The following is a 20,725-nucleotide window of genomic DNA, read 5'->3' as shown; positions in this document are numbered from 1 at the left end:
CGCTCTAAATTTTATGCTAAAAAAAAATATTTTACAGAGAGAAAGGAATTCAGAAGTGCGAGGTGTGGGAGAGACATGAACACAAGAAAACTAGACTCCACTTTTGGGAAACCGAAAGAATAGGTCTCAGAAGGTTTAAGGTTCTAAACGAGGTTAAATAAATGTGACCCCCAAATCAGCTGGACATCAGTCTTTCCTTTGAGATTCAGTTGACCTTGACTTGACCCCCAGTTGAACTTGACTTGATGGAGGAGAGCCCACTGGTGCCCCTGACATCTTTGCGGCTGTATATTTCTTCCGGCCACCTCCAGCTCCACGTTTCTGCGCTTATTCAACTATCAGTCTTATTCACATCTCAGTTCTCAGGGCCTCATGATTCATCTCTCTTTTCCACAGCTACCCAGGAAGGGAGCACAAGCCTTTTTCCTTTGCTTTTTCGCTCAAATACTCCCACAAATAACTTGTTGATGGTGTAGATTTACTGAAAAGTTTGGTAAAACAGAGGGAATTTAGCAGCTCTAGCAGAACTAAGTTACTTAGCAAATAACTTAAAAATTGATGCTCTCCCAAGCATCTTGCATAGATAGGTAGGTAGGTAGATAGATGATAGATACACACATAATCTATTACATTTATTGCACACTTTTGTAAATAGTTATGTTCACGTTATCTCCCCACTACTCTGTGACCTCTTTGCGATTGGAACTGTGTCCTGATCAAACTTGTGTAACCCGGGTTTCTCAGGCCAGACCATCTGGAGCAGTACAATAATAAGGAGATAAAGAATGATAAACATAGCAAAAAACTGTATTGTTTCTCCTAGAGCCGAGTGGTAGAATGGTTGGATCCTGTCCCAAATCCCTGCCCTTCCTCTCTCAGGGTTCCTAAGCAGTTCCCAAGTTCTCCCATCCTTTGCTGAAGTTCTCTCGGAGCCTGTGGCTCTGGGCCCTCTGCTTCCTTCCTGGCCTTAGCTCTCAGCCCCTACCCTGGGGACACAGCTGATCTTGACCTTGCCTGGGACCAGTCCCCACAGTGCAGCCATTACCATGGCCTCATCATTTACTGGTGTTGGCCCAGTCACTCCTGTCCTGTCACTGTCCCTTTTGTCCTCACTTTATGACCTTTATGTCAATGGGCCTTCTTTCTTCTAGTTGTACTGTTTGATTCTCAGGCTTCTGAAAGGGCTCACAGGTAACTTAGTTTCTTAAATGTATTAGCATTCAGCTTCTCGCTCTGTCCCTTCATTCAGTTTCTACCACTTTCTCCTTCTCAATAGTATTTGGTTAAGTTCCCTTGAGAGCTGGGGCAGCAGACGGTCCAAGGGACACTGCTCAATTAGAGTCACTTTGCTCATCTTGATTGGTTAAAAAGAGAGGTCGAATCCCAGACAAGGAGAAAAGACTTGAGTTGAAGGACAGGCTCTGCCACTTAATTGCATTATGAGGCCAAGCCACCTTATGGTGCCTTCGTTTCCTCTCCTGCTAAAGGCATGAGTGATAATCTCATCTCCCTGTATCTCAGAGTTGTTCATTTCACTCCATAAATGAAAACAATTTGAAAAATACAATGTACTTTACATATTAAAGGGATTATCTGCCAAAAGAGAAGCATGACTGTGAGCAAAATTCTTGGCTTATACTGGATTCCTGGATCTGCCCTAAAACCAACTCAAACCACATTTTAGTTAGTGGCTCTGGCTTCCCAATTGCCATTTAGATGGAGATGTTATAGGGAATTCTGGACAAAACTATACGAGATCCGGCTTTACACTTCCAAAACCTGGCCCCCTGTTTTCTCCCCAACCATCTCTAAGCACCAGGAGACTTGGACTTGGATTCCCTGAGGCTAGGTCTCGGCTGGGATGGAGCGGGTCCTTAGGGTGGAGGTGGCGGAACTGGCCTATTGCCTTGTTAGAGTTCACTGGTCATCGTACAGGAATATTTGTCATACTAATAGCTTTGGAACGTGAGCTGCAATTTTTCAACCCACGAAATTGTGTTGCAAAATAAAAATATGTGAGAAAGCCCCGAGAGCTTAAAGCAAACACAATAAATGCCAGTGATGCATGATGTCCCTGATTATCTAAGCCACAAGGCCAGAAAATGCATTAATAGTACAGCACAGATCGTAAATCTGTGACTACAGCAGTGTGGTGGGAGACCCTTTGGAGGTGGAAACAGATTGGATGGTATAATGGTCAGAGTTGGATGAGATTAAAATACTGCCTGAGATACTTGATAAAGGAGATGACACAAATAATCCATTTTAAGACTTTTAAGGAAAGGAAGAGTTGGGTGAAAATTGTGAGCTTAATGGATTTGGTCATTTGCTCAAAAAGAGCTGGACTTTGTCTAATTTACTCATAATCCTCAGAGTGGGAACAATGTCTTGCATGTAGTGGGTGCCTAATAAATAATTATTTAGTTAATAGTGAAGTATTGATTCTGTGACCAGTGAATGGGAACTCATCTGCCACTGGAATGCCCAAGATAAACTCTTATTCTCCAGGGCTTCTCTCCAGGTGGCTTTTCATCATTCAGTATCTTGCCTGAGTTTCTTCACAGCATAGCCACTGGCTTTCAAGAGGAGAGCTTCCAACAGGACATGCCTCAGTGCATAAGCACGTATTAAGCTTCTGCTGTATCTCATTTACTGATGTCCCATTGGCCAAGTGAGTGACGTGGCCAAGCCTAGAGTTGATGTGGGAAGGGATTAGACAACGGTGTGAACATAGGAAAATGGTTCATTGAAGGCCACCATGTAACAGTCTCCCACAGGGTTGGTTCCTGTCTCTAGCCACACATGGAGACCTTTTAGTCTCTATTGTTTTACAAGAGCTCAACCCTCGTCAGTGTCTTCCTGCTTCCACATACAGAGTACAGGACCTATGTGGCTTGGTTCTGATCACCGTTTTGCACTTTGGTTCTGTTTCTGATACATGGAAATATTTAGGATCTTAATCACAGCTATAACATGAATTTTCTCATTTATGTCTCTTGTTTTTCTTTTTGAAGCACAATGAGAAGAGAGGAATCTCAAAATATTAAATGAAAATGTCATCTTGGCTGGAAGTCCGGCTCAGCATCAAATCCATTTTCCATAGTAAGATCCTCTATCAGTTTTCTCCAACCTTCCTTGGAAATACCGCCCTTCTCCTATCTGAACCCTTCCCCTTCTCTCCCGCTGTGAAATTGCACAACAGCATTCACTGGACAGTCAGCATCTGTCTCTGTACCCCGGTCACGTTGTTCTTGGAATAATCTTGCTCCCAGCAGTTGCATGAGCACTCTTTACTTCCAGGAGCTAAATGCTGGCAGCCAGAAATACTCTTTCCCTCTGAACTCCCAGTATTTTTCTTGTATTTCTTTTGTGACATTTATCGCTTCCTACCTTTTATCATAGATATTTACATATGCCTTAACTTTGCCTTGTTTCCTTGCTGGTAAAGCTCATGCCAGTTTTTCCCTGCCTTGTGCCTTGTATATATATAGATAGTGGGTTCTCCATACAAATTCATTGCCTTCCCACTCCAAAATTATCCAAGAGCTAATTTACGTATGAATTTGCAAAGAGTTGAATTTCAAGGGAAGGTGATATCTAGTTTTATTTTATTATTATTATTTTTTTGGTGGTACATGGGCCTCTCACTGTTGTGGCCTCTCCCGTTGCGGAGCACAGGCATTAATACAGCTAAAACGTATTCAGTGTCTAGTACCAGGAACAGACCCCGCTTCTGCTTACTCCCTGGCTGGGAAGGCAGACATTTAACAAGCAAATACAAATGCCAATTTTCAGAAAGCAGTCCATGTGAGATCCCAAGAAAACACAAGTCTCCAAGGATCAGGTTGAGGAAGAAGGCGGGGGAGTGGGTGTGAGGGGGAACAGGCAAACAAATTGAATATCACCTGATAAATGCTATACCAGCATATGGCCAAAGTGCTGTCAAAATACAAAAGAGGGAGGATTTAATTCTCTCTGGAAGTTTGGGTAGGGCATCAGAAACGAGCCGAAATCTTCAGGGATGAACAGGCTTTCTACAGGCTTAAGATGGGTGCTGGCAACGACGGTGGTGATGGCGCTCAGGAAGGCATTTGCTCGGCTGGGGAACCCTGTGTACCCACTGTGAGGGCTGGATGACCATCAGACCACTTCCAGTGATTCATTAGCCTCTTGGCCAAGCACCACCATAGCCAGCTGAACCAGTTTGAATGGGAGTTGATATTTCAGGTCAGACCTCAGGTTTTTTTCCTCCAGAGTGGAGGGTTGCCAGGTAGAATGAAACATGCCCAGTTAAATCTGAATTTCAGATAAACAACGAATATTTTTTTAGTAAAGGCCCCAATATTTGGGACACACTTATATTAAAAAATATTTGTTTATTTGAAATTCAAATTACTAAAAACTTTGACTTGACTTTTTATTTGTGTATTTTATTTACTACATCAAGCAATCCTACCAGAGTGGTAAGAAACTGGCAGGTCTGCTGTGGCACAGATAATAAATAACAAACAAAACCCCACCATGACCCCAGCTTTCTGTAGCCTTCCCAGCCAAAAGTCTCTCCAATTGGAAGCCAGAGAACAAGCTTCCAGAAAAGAGACGCTGTACCTAGACAACCAAGGCGCGAACCCACCCGACGGTCCGCAAGACCCGCGTTTAGAAGTGCGGTGCATCCTGGGAGTGAGTTTTCTAAGTTCGGATTCGCCTCCGAAGGCCACGGGACTACAACTCCCAGGAGCGCCAAAGAGTCGCCGCGAGGCACGCTGGGAGTACTGGCTTTACCCCGTCGAAGGGTCCTGGTGGGCTGTTTGTGTAACAAGAGACCAAGGCCGATTTTTAGAGAATCTCAATATTCAGAATTCATATAAAAGGTTAAACAGAGGATTAGTGCTTTCAATACAGAGAAAACAAGTCTTCCGGAACATAGTGGCAACTGTGCAGGCGCCCGCTGACGTTACACCCCGCGCTGAAGGGTGGGGACTGAGCGTCACTCCTGCATGTGACCCCAGCGCCCCTTTGTGATTGGCTGTTCCGGGGGCGCGGCGCTCGGGCGCGGACGCCCCTGATTGGTGCTTCGGGGCAGCGGGGCGGGACTCCGGCTGCAGCCGCGGGAGGTCCGGACACTGGCGGCCATGGGACTCGCTGGTAAGTGCGTGTCTGAGCTTCCCGCGCCGGTACTCCCTGCCGCTTCCAGATGGGACTGAGCTGCCCTCGGGGGAGCGTGGCCGACGATGCAGGGGGCGAAGCCGAGCCGGCTTGAGGGTCGGAGGTCGGGGTCGAGGGTCTCCGGAGTCGAGTGGGGCTGAGGGTGCGCTGGGGCCGCCGAGCTGTAGCCGGTTCCGCGTCGGCTAAGGCGGGCGGGGCGAACGGCTCTGGGACTCCCGGCCTCGACCTCCTGCTCGCTCTTTGGCCGTTTTCCTCCCTTTGGGCCTGGCGAGACCCCGCCTGACTGCGCCGGGGTCGCTGACTGAGCGGGGTCATCCCTTCCTTGGCCCTGGCGCTCCCCAGCGACCCCTCAGCGAGTGAAGCTGGAACGGCGCTCGGCGGGTGGGTGGAAGCACCGTCCTTTTGACCCCAAGCCCCCGCCGGGTCACCCTAAGGCTTCTCTGGAGTCTCTGCTGATAATAACTGTCTAGGAACTTGTTGACCGTGGACTTTACGGCCATCTCGCATTTGCCGCTCAAGTGGCTGGGTGGGGACCTTGGACCGATCGCTCAACTTGTCTGGTTTCTCATTCGTAAAATGAGAGAGGTATTCACTAGATCTCCAAGCCTTTCTTCAACTTTAAAATTTTAAGATTCTGTGATTGTGCCCTTTGTTGAGCTTTTACCCCATGAAAGTGTTAGGCGTGATAACCGTGATAGGCACATTTCTCACAGAACATTGCAGGTTAATGACAGAACTTTAAATGATTTCATTTGGTGCTTTACTCACTGTTTTCGTTATCATTCATCTTTTAAAATTGAATGGAACTGGAAATTCGGGTTTAGGTGACAAACCACAGTAGGAAAATGTTCGTGAAGCCACTTAGAAGTACAGACTTGAAGAATCTTATGATTTGGTAATATTGAATTGTAGTTAGCAAATTCAGCTCAACAAACACTCATTGAGTATTTCTGAGACAATATTTAAAATAAACATGACTTTGTTGGAGAGAATAGACTTTGCACAAGCTGTTACTTTGCATTTTCTGAGTTTGCGGTGACATCAGAAACTCAGACCTTTAGGATGGCTTCCCGTTGTATAGTTGAGTTTCTGGAGGCATGGAAATCTCATTTGTAAAGCTGAGAAGGAGTTTCACTCACTTTCCAGGATTCTCTTTAGCTTTAAATGTCTAAGAATCTGTAATCATACTGAATATTGAGTTGATGATTTTTGCGCTGATGCTCTCGGGGACCCCTGAGCTGAACATTTCCTACTTTAGAGGTATAAAATGGCCCCAGATCCAGCCCGTCTCTAGTTTAGTTTTTATCTTTCGATTCCAAACTGAAGGGAGGGATACTCATGGAGGGAAGATATACATAACTGAAAGTTTAAGAAAATGAGGGGAACAGTTTGATTATCACCATTCTTGAATAAGGAAGGAGAAAATAAGGTCTGTGGCATGTGCTACAGACACTTTAAAAAGCTGCTCTCAAAAGACAGTTCTCACTCCAGGTATATTTTAGTGTAAACCACAGACTTAATACTAGCGAACTCGATGAGATTCATTGAGTCAATGGCTAAGCTCTAAAGTGGGGTTAGCAAACCTTTTCTGTAAAGATCCGTATGTTTTATTATGTGAATGAACTGGTTTGTTAACCTGGCAAAGTATTCTATACTTTGGTGTAACAAACATTATTTAAGATTATGTGTAACGGTATTTTTAGAGCAAAATTAAGATATAAGGACATGCAGAGTCTAGTTTTGTTGTATGACACACAGTAAGTACTAAGCAAGTAAATGCTGTCAAATGCATGAATTCATCATACGCTTTGTTTTATTTCTAGGGGAAAAGCTAACAGATTAACATTAAAAGAATATTTATGTCTGGATTTGGAGTGTGGAATGTATTTTGTCTCTGAGCTTAGATCCTTGTTTACTCTCTCTTTCAGGTACTAGAGGACACATATCTTAACTGGGTTGCTCTAAGGACTAATGCCTAAACCATCTCAGCATGGCCTGTAGAGGAGGAGGTGGGCATGGCCAGCGTCCCTCAGCTTCACTCTCCCATGTCAGCCCTGGACGTCTTTCCACGTGTAGAACCTGTACCCATAATATATGCATGGTGTCGGACTTTTTCTACCCAAATATGGGAGGCGTGGAAGGCCACATTTACCAGCTCTCTCAGTGCCTGATTGAAAGAGGGCACAAGGTCATAATTGTCACCCATGCTTATGGAAATCGCAAAGGCATCCGTTACCTCACTAATGGCCTCAAAGTCTATTACTTGCCTCTGAAAGTCATGTACAACCAATCTACAGCCACGACCCTCTTTCACAGTCTGCCATTGCTCAGGTACATATTTGTTCGGGAGAGAGTCACGATAATCCATTCACATAGTTCCTTTTCTGCCATGGCCCATGATGCCCTCTTCCACGCCAAGACAATGGGCCTCCAGACAGTCTTCACGGACCATTCCCTTTTTGGATTTGCTGATGTCAGCTCGGTGCTTACAAACAAGCTTCTAACTGTGTCTCTTTGTGACACAAACCACATAATTTGTGTCTCTTACACTAGTAAGGAAAACACTGTGCTAAGAGCAGCACTGAATCCTGAAATAGTGTCCGTCATTCCTAATGCTGTAGATCCTACTGACTTCACTCCAGACCCATTTAGAAGGCATGATAGTGTAATAACTGTTGTTGTTGTCAGCAGACTTGTTTACAGAAAAGGTAATGAAATGATAGCTACAAATGCACTGCACAGCCTTTTTTTCCTTGTAGAAAGCTGTTGAATATTTGTGTTATAATGATTGTTGGGCTTTTTGTTTTGTTTTATGGTTTTATAACAACTTCTGCGTTAAATACAGCAAAGAAGGGTCTAATAATGTTTTATACATCTTAAAGGAGAAATTTCTGGAACAGTGGTAAATGCTATCCCCAGCCCCAGCCCCCCCCCCACGATGTTTTCGTAGTTATTTAAAAGGAAAAACAATAACCTGATGTTGTTTAACAGGTCAGGTCTTTTAAAAATTTCCGTACACATGCAGTAGCAAGTGCAGGGCCCAGACCATCACATAACCCTTTCTTTTCATTGCACATATTTTGAAAACTAAGAAAATCGCAAGGGTGAAAACTAAAATCAGCTGTAACTGTATTATTCAGGGAGGACCCTAATGAACGTTTGATTTATAGCTTTCCTGTCGTTTTTATGCATACACTCAAAGTCAGTGAGCTTGTTCTGCACGTTACTGTTTTGTAGCTTGCTTATTTCCTTTAATCGTAGATAAGACGTTAATAATGAATTGGCACGTAAGTGCTAAAGGGGGGTCAGATAGCCCAGAGTCTGATCCTGGCTCCATCCTCCTGTGTGATCGAAGACAAGCTACTTGACATCTCCGAGTCTCAATTTTTTTCTTTTGTGTGATTTGGGCAACATTGGTAATCTTGTGAGGTTCAGTGATGGTTCCTGTACAGTACTTAGCCCAATTTGTACTCGGTATGTGTCTGCTGTGCACAAGGAGGATTGTTTTAGTGCCTCTGCAGCACTTTATGGATGCCACAGTAGAATTTGTAGAGCCTTGCTGACTAAAAGTCTGAAGCAGTCCAGTTATTCAAAACATAAATGGTTTTCTGGATGGTATTTGAAAACCTGTCCAGCAATCAAAATTGTCACTAAAAGTGGGGAATTGTTAAAAAGATAATATGTAAACCCCCCCCTTTAAAATATTTTAATTTACTCAAAATATTATTACCATGCACTGAATCACCAATAATTTGGTTTAGGCCTGCAGGCTTAAGAGTACTGGTCCACTGATTTGAGCTGCGTCATCTTTCTTGCACAGTCACCTTTAAAAAGCATAACTTACAGTTGCCAGTTTGGGTCTCTTAAATGTGGTGAGAACCTCTAAAGGCACATGAAGTCATGTACTTCTGGATTTTTCATTTGTTTTTGACCTTATACAGTGGTTCAGGATATCCCCTAATCTGACAAGGTTTTTTTTTACTGTGTCTTTATTGAATTTTTCAAACCGTTCAGCTTAGTTTCACAGAAACTCATTTTGTCCATTTTTGTGCTATTTAAATACTGTAACAAGTATAATAAAATAGGCATCAGACAGATTTGTGGACAAATGCAGCTGATTCTTGGTAAGCATGAAGCTCAGCGGTGGGATCAGAAGTGTCCCAGTGTACTAGGGAGTGGCCTAAAATCCAGATGTGGGCCTTGGCCACGATGTTTTACCTTTGGAATGGAGAGCCTTGGTCCATGCAGTGATCCACTAAGCGGAGGTTGGTGAGAAAACTTCTACTGAACTGCGTTTTTGGGGGTGAAGGCAATGAAATGCTTCCATTCCTTACTTGAAGAAGATGTGAATGGAGCAGCATTCTGTGTTCTGAAGCCCTCTTGGGATATTGGTAATGTGTTTGTTGTAACTTAAGAAATGTGCCTATTTTGTTTTTTCACCAAATAATATACCTTTGTGAGATAGCTAGCTGAGAAAGCATATGATGCGTGCATGGTCAAGGATCAGAGCAAAATTAACTTACCTGTTCAGAGATTGAACCTGTTACCTTTACTTCACTAACTATGGTATTTTAACCAGCTGAGCTAACCACCAAAGAGTGAAGGTACAGCCTTTCCTGTTCTCAGTTCATTTAACAAATATTTATCAAACCCTTTCCGTATGTCAGGCACTGTGCAAAAAGTAATATTCTGAGAAGGAATGGCCACGTCTGTAGTTCAAAAGTGAGTAGTTGTATTAATGGTCCATTAATTATTAATAAATTAATTTCTTTAGGAGGTGTTCATTTGGACCAGATATCAAAGGCCACTGGAACATATTAAGTAAGAGAGAATAAATCAGAAGTCCTATTACCCAGGATCCCTGGCCTCTTCCCTCTTCCATTGAGCCTGTTTTGCTCTCAGGCAGGGTTTAGCAGCGCTCACGTGCATGTGCAGACATGCCCCACTTCTGCTCTAGTGCTAATGATGACTTACATTTATATTCTGCAGTTGATAAAGCCTGTACATGGTACAGTACCTAACTTGACCCTCCCAGCAACTGTAGGGTAGATGTTATCTGCATGTAACAGACAAAGAAACTGAGTCTCAGAGGGGGTAAGTAACTCACCCAGGTTACACAGTAAGTAACAGAGATGACAAGCCTGAGTTGAGCTCTTCTGCAGTTAAGGTCTCCTGTTCCCTCCACCCTCAGCCCAGCCACCATTATCCTAGGTATAGATTCAGAAGATTCTATTAGACTGTGCTTTAGAAGCGCTTTAGAAGCACTTCAGATCAGAGCTTTTCTTGTCCATTTTGTGAGAATATGGCAATTGAAAGTCCTTTGGTACGTTTCATTGTGTTGGACGCTTGCTAGAGGCACCAGAACATTTCTTATTATGGGGAGAAAAAAACCTTTATTCTTAGAATAATAATATAGATCGTTGATAATATTAATCGTTTCCGTTTCTTTTAAAGTACTTGTCAGAATTAAACAACAATGCATTTAAAGCCCACCGCCTGGTATAGTAAGCCCTCAGTAATTGTAGCTATTGTTACTAATTATGATTATTGCTCCATATGTGGGGTTTTGGGTTTTTTTCATTTAAAGAATGGATTCTTAACCTTTGTATTAGAAGGGAGAGAGGGCAAGGAGGGAGGGGAAGGAAACAATTATACGAGGTTACTTGTTAGAAGTCATTAAGACACCTTCTGGTTTATCTAAAAATCCAGTTGATGGACTTGGTAATAAACTTGAAACAAAGATAGGTAAGATTTTAATGAGAAGCTTTCATAATTCAGAAAAGCCACATGTGGGGCTTCCCTGGTGGCGCAGTGCTTGAGAATTCGCCTGCCGGTGCAGGGGACACGGGTTCGTGCCCCAGTCCGGGAAGATCCCACATGCCGCGGAGCGGCTGGGCCCGTGAGCCATGGCCGCTGAGCCTGCGCGTCCGGAGCCTGTGCTCAGCAACGGGAGAGGCCACAACAGTGAGAGGCCCGCGTACCGCAAAAACAACAAAAAAAAGCCACGTGAATTTATGTTTGCTAATGCAGTCATATTTTGAAAATACTAGCGGAGTTTACGTAATAAATCCTACTTGGAATTATTTAATAAAAATGACCCTATATATATTATTTCTCCTACCATCTTTTTAATAATTGATCTGCCTGTATTTGGGAAGATTGATAGAAGAAGTGCAGTTCTTGTGTATGTATGTGTATGCATTTCTTTAACTGGCTTATTTTACATTTACTTTTGAATGTGTATGATTTGTACTTGTTAATGAGCTAAATTCTTAACCATCAACACTACTGTCACTTTGGATTGCTACTTTCAGACTAGTAGGGCATGATTTATTTTGCTGCTTTATATTACCTAAGGTTGTATTTACATATTATAAGAAAGTTTCATTAAAAAGAAAAAAAAAGGACCAAGATGCACCCTTTTGTTCTGCAGACTGTAATGATCCGGCAGTGGAAGTCCTGCCACCTTCATTCACTGTCATTCGGGGGAAGTGGGCTGTAGCAGATTTGGATGGACTCTTACAAATTTTGCTAATACCCTAGTGTTCGCTGCAAAGTCCTCTGTACAAACTGCATTCTCAACACAATGGAGGCAGCAGTCATGTTTTGCTGCTTGGCCCTTTCCTATAGTAGGAAGTAGAATCATAACGCTGGTAGAATTTTGTAGGTGAAAGAGACCTTGGACTTCAGGTACGTCGGTCTGTTCATTTTCTCTTATCAGGAAAGTCCCATTATCAGAGTTTGCTCATAAAAAGGCTGGGTCAAGACCCAGATCTCCAGTCAACTCTTCTGCTCTGCAGAAAGTTGTAACTGAAATGTAAGCTACCTCAAATGCCATTTTTTAGCAGTAGGTGTGTAAACACAGGTGAATAACCTAGAACACAATGTTGAAACGGAACAGAATAGTCCACGAACTGGGTGTGTGGAAGGTACCCATGGGTGTCAGTGTATATATCCTCAAGAACTCTTGGGGGACCCCTGGCAGTTTGAACGATTCCACCATTCCAGGAAAGGTTTAAGAGAATTTGTTTCTCCCCTTAAGTAAGGGAGGCATAGCTAATATTACTTTTCAAAGTGAGTGGATTCTCAGAAGTTCTGATAAAATTTTTGTTAAGGTTAATTATTGATAACTCAAACATTCAACTTGATGTTTTCAGGGACCGATTTGCTTAGTGGTATAATACCTGAACTCTGTCAGAAATATCCCAATTTAAATTTCATAATTGGAGGAGAGGGACCAAAGAGAGTCATTTTGGAAGAAGTACGGGAAAGATACCAGCTCCATGACAGGTATTGATGGATTCCATATTGTCTTGGGTGAGAAAATATCAGTTACCTAAAATTGGTTTTGGCTACATGCCTGCATTAAGTGGGCTGCTTCTCCTACATGTACTTGACATGAGAATGTAATGCAAGGCCTATTTAAGAAAAATTATATAAAATGGGGAACCCTAGTTAAGGAATTCATAATTTTATTTTTTCTGTTAGCCCAACATTATTTGACTTTAGGGGGCACTGGTTGGGGCACCCGAGAATGCACAAAAAAACAGCTATTTGATTGGAAATGTTTGCAGATTCTCAAGCCATACTGAGTTGTGATTTAAATAGCACGGCCCAAATCACGTAAATTGCTCTGCGTGTACAGATTCGAACATTTCTCTTCCTCGGTAACTTAGTTAACTCGTGAGCTGTGTGCATGTGAAGCATCAATTTAAAAGGAACATTTTCCTGTTTAGAAACGACACTTTAACATTTACTCATCAAAGTGTATTAACATTTTCATTGAATGCAGACTGATTTTGGAGAAGATGAAATTTGATGTGTGACAAAAGTTAGAAATATGTTAGCTGTACAAGCTTTAACCAAACAGCTTTATATGACTTTCTTTTAGATCAGAGTTGGATGATATTAATCTTTTGAGATGGAAAACATTAGAAGCAGTAAGATTCTAAGTATAATATGAGTAGCACACTTGGCTTATAAATGGTATTTCTTTTGTAGCATGATTTTTACTCCCCTCTTTTTTCTCTCGTTTCAAAAATCAGAGTGCGTCTCTTGGGAGCCTTAGAACACAAAGATGTCAGAAATGTCTTAGTTCAAGGACATATTTTTCTTAATACTTCCCTTACTGAAGCATTCTGCATGGCAATTGTGGAAGCAGCCAGTTGTGGTTTACAGGTAAAAAGCTTTGAGGGCTTATTACGTCGTTGGGGTCTCTGTATCTGTATTTTGAAAAATAATCAGATGCAGTCTGTAATATTTTTTTAAATTGGTATTGTTTATTTTCCTGAGAGATGAATTATGGAGGATCACATGTTCTTTTTTCCTTTTTAAGGTTGTAAGTACCAGGGTTGGTGGAATTCCTGAAGTACTTCCAGAAAATCTTATCATTTTATGTGAGCCTTCTGTAAAATCTTTGTGTGAGGGATTGGAAAAAGCTGTTTCCCAACTGAAGTCGGGAGCATTGCCGCCTCCAGAAAATATCCACAACATCGTAAAGACTTTCTACACCTGGAGGAATGTTGCGGAGAGAACTGAAAAAGTATGTCACATGCTAAGAGAAGGGTATTTGAAGATTGTGTCTTGAATTCTTACTTGATGTTTCACGTACACACTTGCTGCTTTTATATAGGTTTACCATTTCTGCTCTGTTGCTTAAGTTTATGAAGTCTCTTCCAAATGAAAAGAAGTGAATTCTGTATTACTTCTGGTATATGTTAGGCTAAGTTTCTAGTCAAATCATTGCATTTGACATCTGAAAATAGCAGTAATGCAGTATCTAGACCTTTCATTAAACTGGGCATGCAGGAGTTACAAAATTTTCTAGAAGTCACAACAATTAGAGGCAAAACTAATATTAAGATCTACTCTTAGACATTTTCTTGAGGCTCTTTATAATTCTAAAGCATATAGGTCTATTAGAAAATATATGGTTTTGCTTAGCCCGATTGTGGCAACTTATAAGTTACAAATATTTAATCCAGGCTGCTTCCTAAAACTCCCGTGTCACTTTTACCAGCTGCTGTGATTTTTCTACAGGAGAGGGATTTTTGCATCTTTGGGCTGATTGAGAACATAGTAAGTTAGAATTCAAAAAGCACGTGACAAGTGTTGGCAATAGGATCACAAATAAAAAGCAGCAGTAGAAAATTGGTAAAAGGACAGGTGCAGGAAATAGGTTAATGCCCTTAGGTGGGAGAGTACAGTTGTAGGAAATGCTTCCTTATTTCCAGGTCAGGACTTCATTTATTCTACTCAGTTGTGCCCTTTGTTTAAGTACCTCTCATGACTTCGTCTACCTCCTGCCTCTTATTATCACATAGCAAGCTGGATGGAAACGCTGTGCTTCTTAGAAATTGTGACCCAGAAAGACAGTCAGTTGGGAGAGTGGAGAAGGTAGTGCTTTGTACTCTCATTGTATTCAGTGGAGCAACTAGTTTCTAGCCCAAAGTAGAAAGCAAGATGGAGCCGAGTAAGCAGAAAGGCTTTCTTACTTGGTTTAAATTGTAAATTCCCGTACGTAAGGTGAGCCCCGATTTGAATGGAAATGCAACAAAACTCTTTTTATCTCTAAAAATCATCATACACAGTTTGCATTGAAACATGAGAAGTTTCAACTAACAAACGGTTTTGACTGAAATAGCTCTGAGATAGCCACTTTCTAGAAGTTTTGCAATCGCGCCACCCGTATGAATTAAGTACATTCCCTTGTTTTCCTTTGGAAGTTGGGGTGCAGCACTGATTACCTGCTGGGAGCGCGTAGCAGAATCGCCCCGGGAGCCTTTTCGGGCTCTGTCCGGTTCATCTTCCTGTGCCCACTGCTGGATTCTAAAGTGACCCTTTAGGAGCAGAGGGGATATGGGAATGGTGGGCAGGCATATTTGGTTAGGCAGGTTTTTTCAGTGAAACCCACCCTGATTGAGGACCACATCTCTGTAATTGTGCCTTTACCTTCTTGATCAATGTCGTGTAAATCTCAGAAGTTTGCGCTGTTGTACATAACAAGTTTGGGGCAAAGAACTACGGTGACAGTTTGTCAGCTTGTGTTAAAGGAGCGCATTAGGGTTTTTTTAAAAACCACGAATTCTCTTTTATTTAGGCTTAAAGTAATAGTAGGACGTCTGTATTGTTTTCGGTTTTACACTCTGGCAACTTATAGTATACATTCCAAAAAAGACGTTAATCCTTGTCCCTCATGGATTGTCCTCCCTGTCATCCTCTCCATAGTAGCAAATTGTTATTTTGTCACTTGAGATCATGAATTGACTGACTTAGAAATAAAGGTGGACATACGGGTGAGTTTGTAGTTGCTCTTTTAATTCTACCTGTTCCACACAGGATGTTTGATCCCTTTCAACTCCTTAGTTTAACTGCTATTTAGAAAAATTGATCAAGAAATTAAATCAGCATTCATGCTGGAAACATACTTTTTCATTTATAATTTGCCAGTCTCAGCATAACGCTCGATATAATTCTGACTACAGTGTATTCCAAATGTCCTCGGGGTAGAGGAGCTAGATGAAAACAGCCCGTACCTTTCAGAGGCCGTTGACCTTTAGAACTTGCTCTGCACGTCAGAACTTTCTTGAGTTCAAAAGGAGATGGTTTACAGGTCTGATAACGTGAGAGTGACCACAGGTAATGCTCAAATGCAGTTAAAAAACGTGCATGCCGGCCCATTTTATGTGTTTGAAATAAGTATATTCAAGGACCTTTGTTTTTTTCTTTAATATTTCAGAGTTTAGTGCTTAGCAATACTTTAAAAAAGCAAGCCACCTACTACCAATGCTCAGCAATAAACTTTATTTTGTTTGACCTATACCATCTACCAAAATTTCCCCCATCTCTTTCTGCTCCTTTTACTTGGAATCCGTGAAATGTCTCTGTATATTCTCCTCGTTTGTGCTCAGCAACACGGCGTCACTTGGCTGTGGAAAGAGGAGCCTCTCTGTACCCAGAAGCACACTAGATTGTAACTCTCTGATGGTAGTTGAGTCAAGGAACCTTAAAGGGCCAGTCCTTCCTCCCTGCTTGGGGAGTCACTGCTGAAGTAAATATGGCCTCGACAGGTCGCCCGCAAAGCCGCTCCAGCGTCTCAGGACTTTGGAATTCTCATAGTTGGTTAAATATTGATGGGGATCCCCTAGGGGACAGGAGCCGTGGTAGATTCATCTTTGTACCACAGGGTATACATACCCCAGTGTTTCGTCCAGAATAGGCACTCCATAAGTGTTGTCTCAAATGGCAATACGTAGTGCAATCAGTATCATTCGTCACATCATTTCTGTAGCAACAGTGAAATGTACGCGCCTTCTGTTGACATCTCTAAAGCACTCCTGGTCTGTGCAGGTCGTTGTTTATTGTGGCTCATGGTGCTCATTCTCGGCTCTCTCCCGCCAGGTGTACGACCAAGTGGCAGGAGAAGCTGTGTTATCGATGGACAAACGACTGGACAGACTCATCTCTCAGTGTGGCCCCTTGACAGGCTGCATTTTTGCTTTGTTGGCTGTATTCAGCTTTTTCTTCCTCATTTTCCTGAGATGGGTGACTCCAGATTCTATCATCGATGTTGCAGTAGATGCCACAGGGCCAAAGGGTGCCTGGACTCATCAGTATCCTTACAGGAAAAAGGTGGACGAGAACAATGAGGTACCTGAAACCAGGTAGAAGAAAGCCTGGATTGTGAGATTTGAAACACTTGTAATAGTTCTATTAAGACTATTGAAAATAACCTTGCTTTTTTTCTTTTTAAAGTTGATAGTAAGTTATGCTACCTCTTTATCATTCCGTGTTTTATTTTGAGGAAAGATAAACACTTATGCAATTCCTGAGTGTAGAAACTCCTTGCACTTATTTAAAATTTAGGAGAGAACATTGAAGCCACTCAGGTATGCAATTTTTCAGACTACTGAAATCCCTCTAGCAGAGATGTTTTAACGTTATATTTTGGGAGCTTTGGGTGCTGAAGGGCCAAACGTTTTCTGGGCATTTTTTGGCCAATTTTAAATGTTCTACCATTAATTAGACATTCACCAGATGTTTACAAGTTTTCTTTAGGGAAGTACAACAACTCTGTGAACTGTTTTAAGTTGTGTTCATACTACATTTATTAGACACTTAAGTCGTGTTCTTAAACTTTTATTGGGTATGCTCAGTAAGTGTTCCATATAATCAGCAGGTTTCTTGAGTAAAATGGGCTGTCAGCGACCAGCATGTTTTAAGCACCTACCAGGCATAGAACGTTGACCTAGATGCTTCCTGCGGTAAGGACCGGGGGTGGGGGGGTGGGGGGGGCGCATTCGCTCTTTGTTGATCAGTCAGATGGCTCACTTCGTCATAGTCAGGTTTGACATGGAGTGGTAAGATATCCGCCATGCCGAAAATGCTCACGCTTTTAATGCCGGGAAAAAATCGCCGCGTACTCTCATTTCTTCTTTGATCCTATTGGATGCATTCTCCTAGGTCGAGCCTTCATCTTCGCTTGTGTGTATGAAAATACTTTATGCTTTTTAAATACTAGGGACCGATACCACTGTTGATGATAGTGCAGAGAAACCCTCCACATCTCTCAGTGCATAATTTAGTCCTCTGTCAATGCCTTCTTGTTTTCCGAGCGCAGTGTACGAGGTGTGCCATCTCAAAATCAGCTGCTACCCTGTCCCTTTGATAGAAGTCACTTCCCTTCACTTGTGGCCTAGCTGATGCCTGATAAGTATTGTCAGTGTGCAGAAGTCTTGACCCCAGAATGTTTTGTTTATAGCCAATTGAGTGTGAAGATTTTAGGAACACAGTCTCTTTGTGGATGGATGTTGTTAACTGTAATCGTTGTGGCCCATAGCCATGGGTTTTTAAACCCCCAGTTATCCACATGGTGTGTCTTATTAATTCTTTGAACTCCTTAGAATAAGTTTTTGTGATTCAGGACTGTGAAGTCACAAGAATGAGGCACTGGGGGCGCGCTAGTTAGATGCTGGCAGCATTGCGATTCTGTACAGGATTTTTTTTTTAATGACAACATTCACAGAACTTCTTTTGAAAAAGTATCTTAACATACCTACTAATTGGTTGCCAGTGATACATAAGAAATATATTTGTGTTTTGTACTAAAACACAAATGCAAGAGTGCAGTTTTTAAAATCTAGAAGTTAGGGGTTCTTCTGTTAAAGAAAAACAGACTGACCCAAACCATTAAATCTTACTGGCATTTTTATGCGTAGAAACTGACTTATATAAATATGAAATAAACAGTGCCAATATTCATGATAAAGCAAGAAACTGTAACATTTGGTTTAATTTATTCTGTTCAGCAATTTTTAAAGGCATACTGCTGTTTTTTCTTGTATGTTATTTTTGTTTCTTAGCTTTTTTTTTTAGAATTGTCTATTAAATTGCCATTTAGTTCAGATGGAAATAGGATTTAAAGTTCTTGCATGAAACATGTAATTTGCATATTTTCCTTTTTTTTTCCCCTTTAGCAAATGGAAGTAAATTTGCTTGTTCTAGTAAATCTTAATTTTCAGGCTTCCTGAATACCTAAATTGTAACTGTCATTGTTGCACTGGTCAATACGTGGAAACATATTGTTCTGCCCTGCTACTTACATTTATTTGAAAGTGAACTTGCAGTGATGAGGAATTTATGAAAAATATATTGTATTTCTTTGGATGTTCCAAAAAGTAGCACATGTAAAACTGATTTGTGGAAACATGCTACATGTCCAAAAATAAAGACCAAAATGACATTTTGACATTTTTCTTGAGTTTGTCTTGTTTGAAGAACAGAATATTATTTACTAGTTGAGCAACACTGCCCCCAGCCCCTACCTCCCATGTTTTTTTTTTCAGTGCAATTTGATGTTTTGCTTAGTCTGTTAGAAAAACAGGAAATATCCTTCAGTTGATGAATTACTCTGTCATCTTTTCTTTCTACAATATTCTCTCTTTTACTCATGCAATAGCAAGTTCAATTGTGCCTTTGTTTCCTAATCCAAACTCTTGTTTTTCAGTGCACTAGAGTTTTTCAGTGCACTGCGTGAGACAAATGAATACATCTGTACAGCACTGTGCATGTGAGCTACATAATTATGCATTATATCTTGCAAGCTATTTTAAGAGAAATTGGAATTTTGACTTCATTTACAGAAGCCCAGTGTATGATCAGGCCCCCCAAGATGGCTGTTCTCATGCTCTCTGTACATCCCCTGCCGGACCAGTGCCTGCTTCACCTACACCCCACTCACATGACTGACCTTGCTACATACCTGCCCTGACCGGAGCTAGTGATTATTCTAATCTTTAGATCAGAACATCTCCACCTGATAACTTATCAAAGGGGCCGTGAGGGGCGTGCCCCTCTGCTGGTTTCCCTGGTAATAGATGAGCCCACCTGACGTCAATTCCCCTATAACTGGTAAATCTGCCCCTTCCCTGGGTAGCAAAGACTCCTGCCATGTCCCGCCATCCTGCCAGCTGCTGTCTGCCGCACGCCGTGGGGTGTCGCTCCAGGACCTTGCTTCAAATGTGTAAGATCCCCCATCTATTAAACCACTGATATCTCTGTCACTGACTCTAGGCTCTTCAGTCTTGAGGCTGGGCAAGTATAGGGCTTGCAGGCCTGCGGGGTGCAGCCCAATGCCCAGCTTCTCCAACCCACTTTGTTGGAAGCAGTGGAAAGCAGTCCCCTACGTTGATATGTTCTGATTTATCTACCACCAAAACATTTTTGGCTCAGTCAGGGTATCCTAGGTCTGTGTTTAGTTTCGTGAAGGATTTTTAAAGTCCTCTTTATCCTTCTCTGCGTTCCCAAAAGAATCTGGGTAGATGTTAAATTGTATCATTCTATGGCTGGATTTTTACAATCTGAAATTCTGAAAATTAAAGTTCTCTACAGATTTTGATTTGTATTCACAGTACTTTGGGGAGTTGATTTTCCTTTATCCTTCATATTTGGTTGTGGCTCAGTGATTCTCAACTGGATGTGGCAGTGGTGATTTTGCCCCCTGGGGGACATCTGGCAGTGCCTGGAGACATTTCTGTTTGTTCCAACTGGATAGGAGTGGGGCACTGGCATCAGGTGGGATGCTGCTAAATATCCTATGATGCTTTTGGACTGCCTCCCACACCAAAGAATGATCTGGCCCAAAATGCCGGTAGTGCCAAGGCTGAGAAACCCTGGAGCTCTAGATGGTTTCGCCTCCTTCAAAGATACCATGAGTTAACTCCTTACTTCAGTAGCCTTTTACGTCCATCTCAAATGTAGTGCTCAAACGTGCTAAAGATGGTCTCTCTGAAAGAGTACAAAAGTCGACCTTCTCATGGCCAGCTTTTTTTTTTTTTTTTTTTTTTTTTTTTTTTGCGGTACGGGGGCCTCTCACTGTTGTGGCCTCTCCCGCTGCGGAGCACAGGCTCCGGACGCGCAGGCTCAGCGGCCATGGCTCACGGGCCCAGCCGCTCCGCGGCATGTGGGATCTTCCCAGACCGGGGCACGAACCCGTGTCCCCTGCATCGGCAGGCGGACTCTCAACCACTGCGCCACCAGGGAAGCCCTCATGGCCAGCTTT

General features: G+C 42.2%; 1 protein-coding gene across 1 annotated transcript; it reads left to right on the top strand.

Moving 5' to 3' along the window:
- The first annotated feature begins 5,107 nt into the window (after window positions 1-5,107).
- Window positions 5,108-17,435, top strand: PIGA (phosphatidylinositol glycan anchor biosynthesis class A). The gene is made up of 6 exons (XM_029241251.1): window positions 5,108-5,145; window positions 7,095-7,874; window positions 12,324-12,456; window positions 13,212-13,344; window positions 13,502-13,708; window positions 16,567-17,435. The coding sequence occupies exons 2-6, from the start codon at window positions 7,157-7,159 to the stop codon at window positions 16,831-16,833; spliced, it is 1,458 nt and encodes a 485-aa protein (XP_029097084.1). The 5' UTR covers window positions 5,108-5,145; window positions 7,095-7,156; the 3' UTR covers window positions 16,834-17,435.
- The last annotated feature ends 3,290 nt before the right edge of the window (window positions 17,436-20,725 follow it).

The sequence above is a fragment of the Monodon monoceros genome, unplaced genomic scaffold, assembly GCF_005190385.1.
Source record: "Monodon monoceros isolate NGI ecotype Baffin Bay Population unplaced genomic scaffold, NGI_Narwhal_1 Super_Scaffold_22, whole genome shotgun sequence".
NCBI classification, from domain to species: domain Eukaryota; kingdom Metazoa; phylum Chordata; class Mammalia; order Artiodactyla; family Monodontidae; genus Monodon; species Monodon monoceros.
Note: the sequence above shows the minus strand (reverse complement) of the source record. Positions and strands in the feature narration are given on the sequence as shown.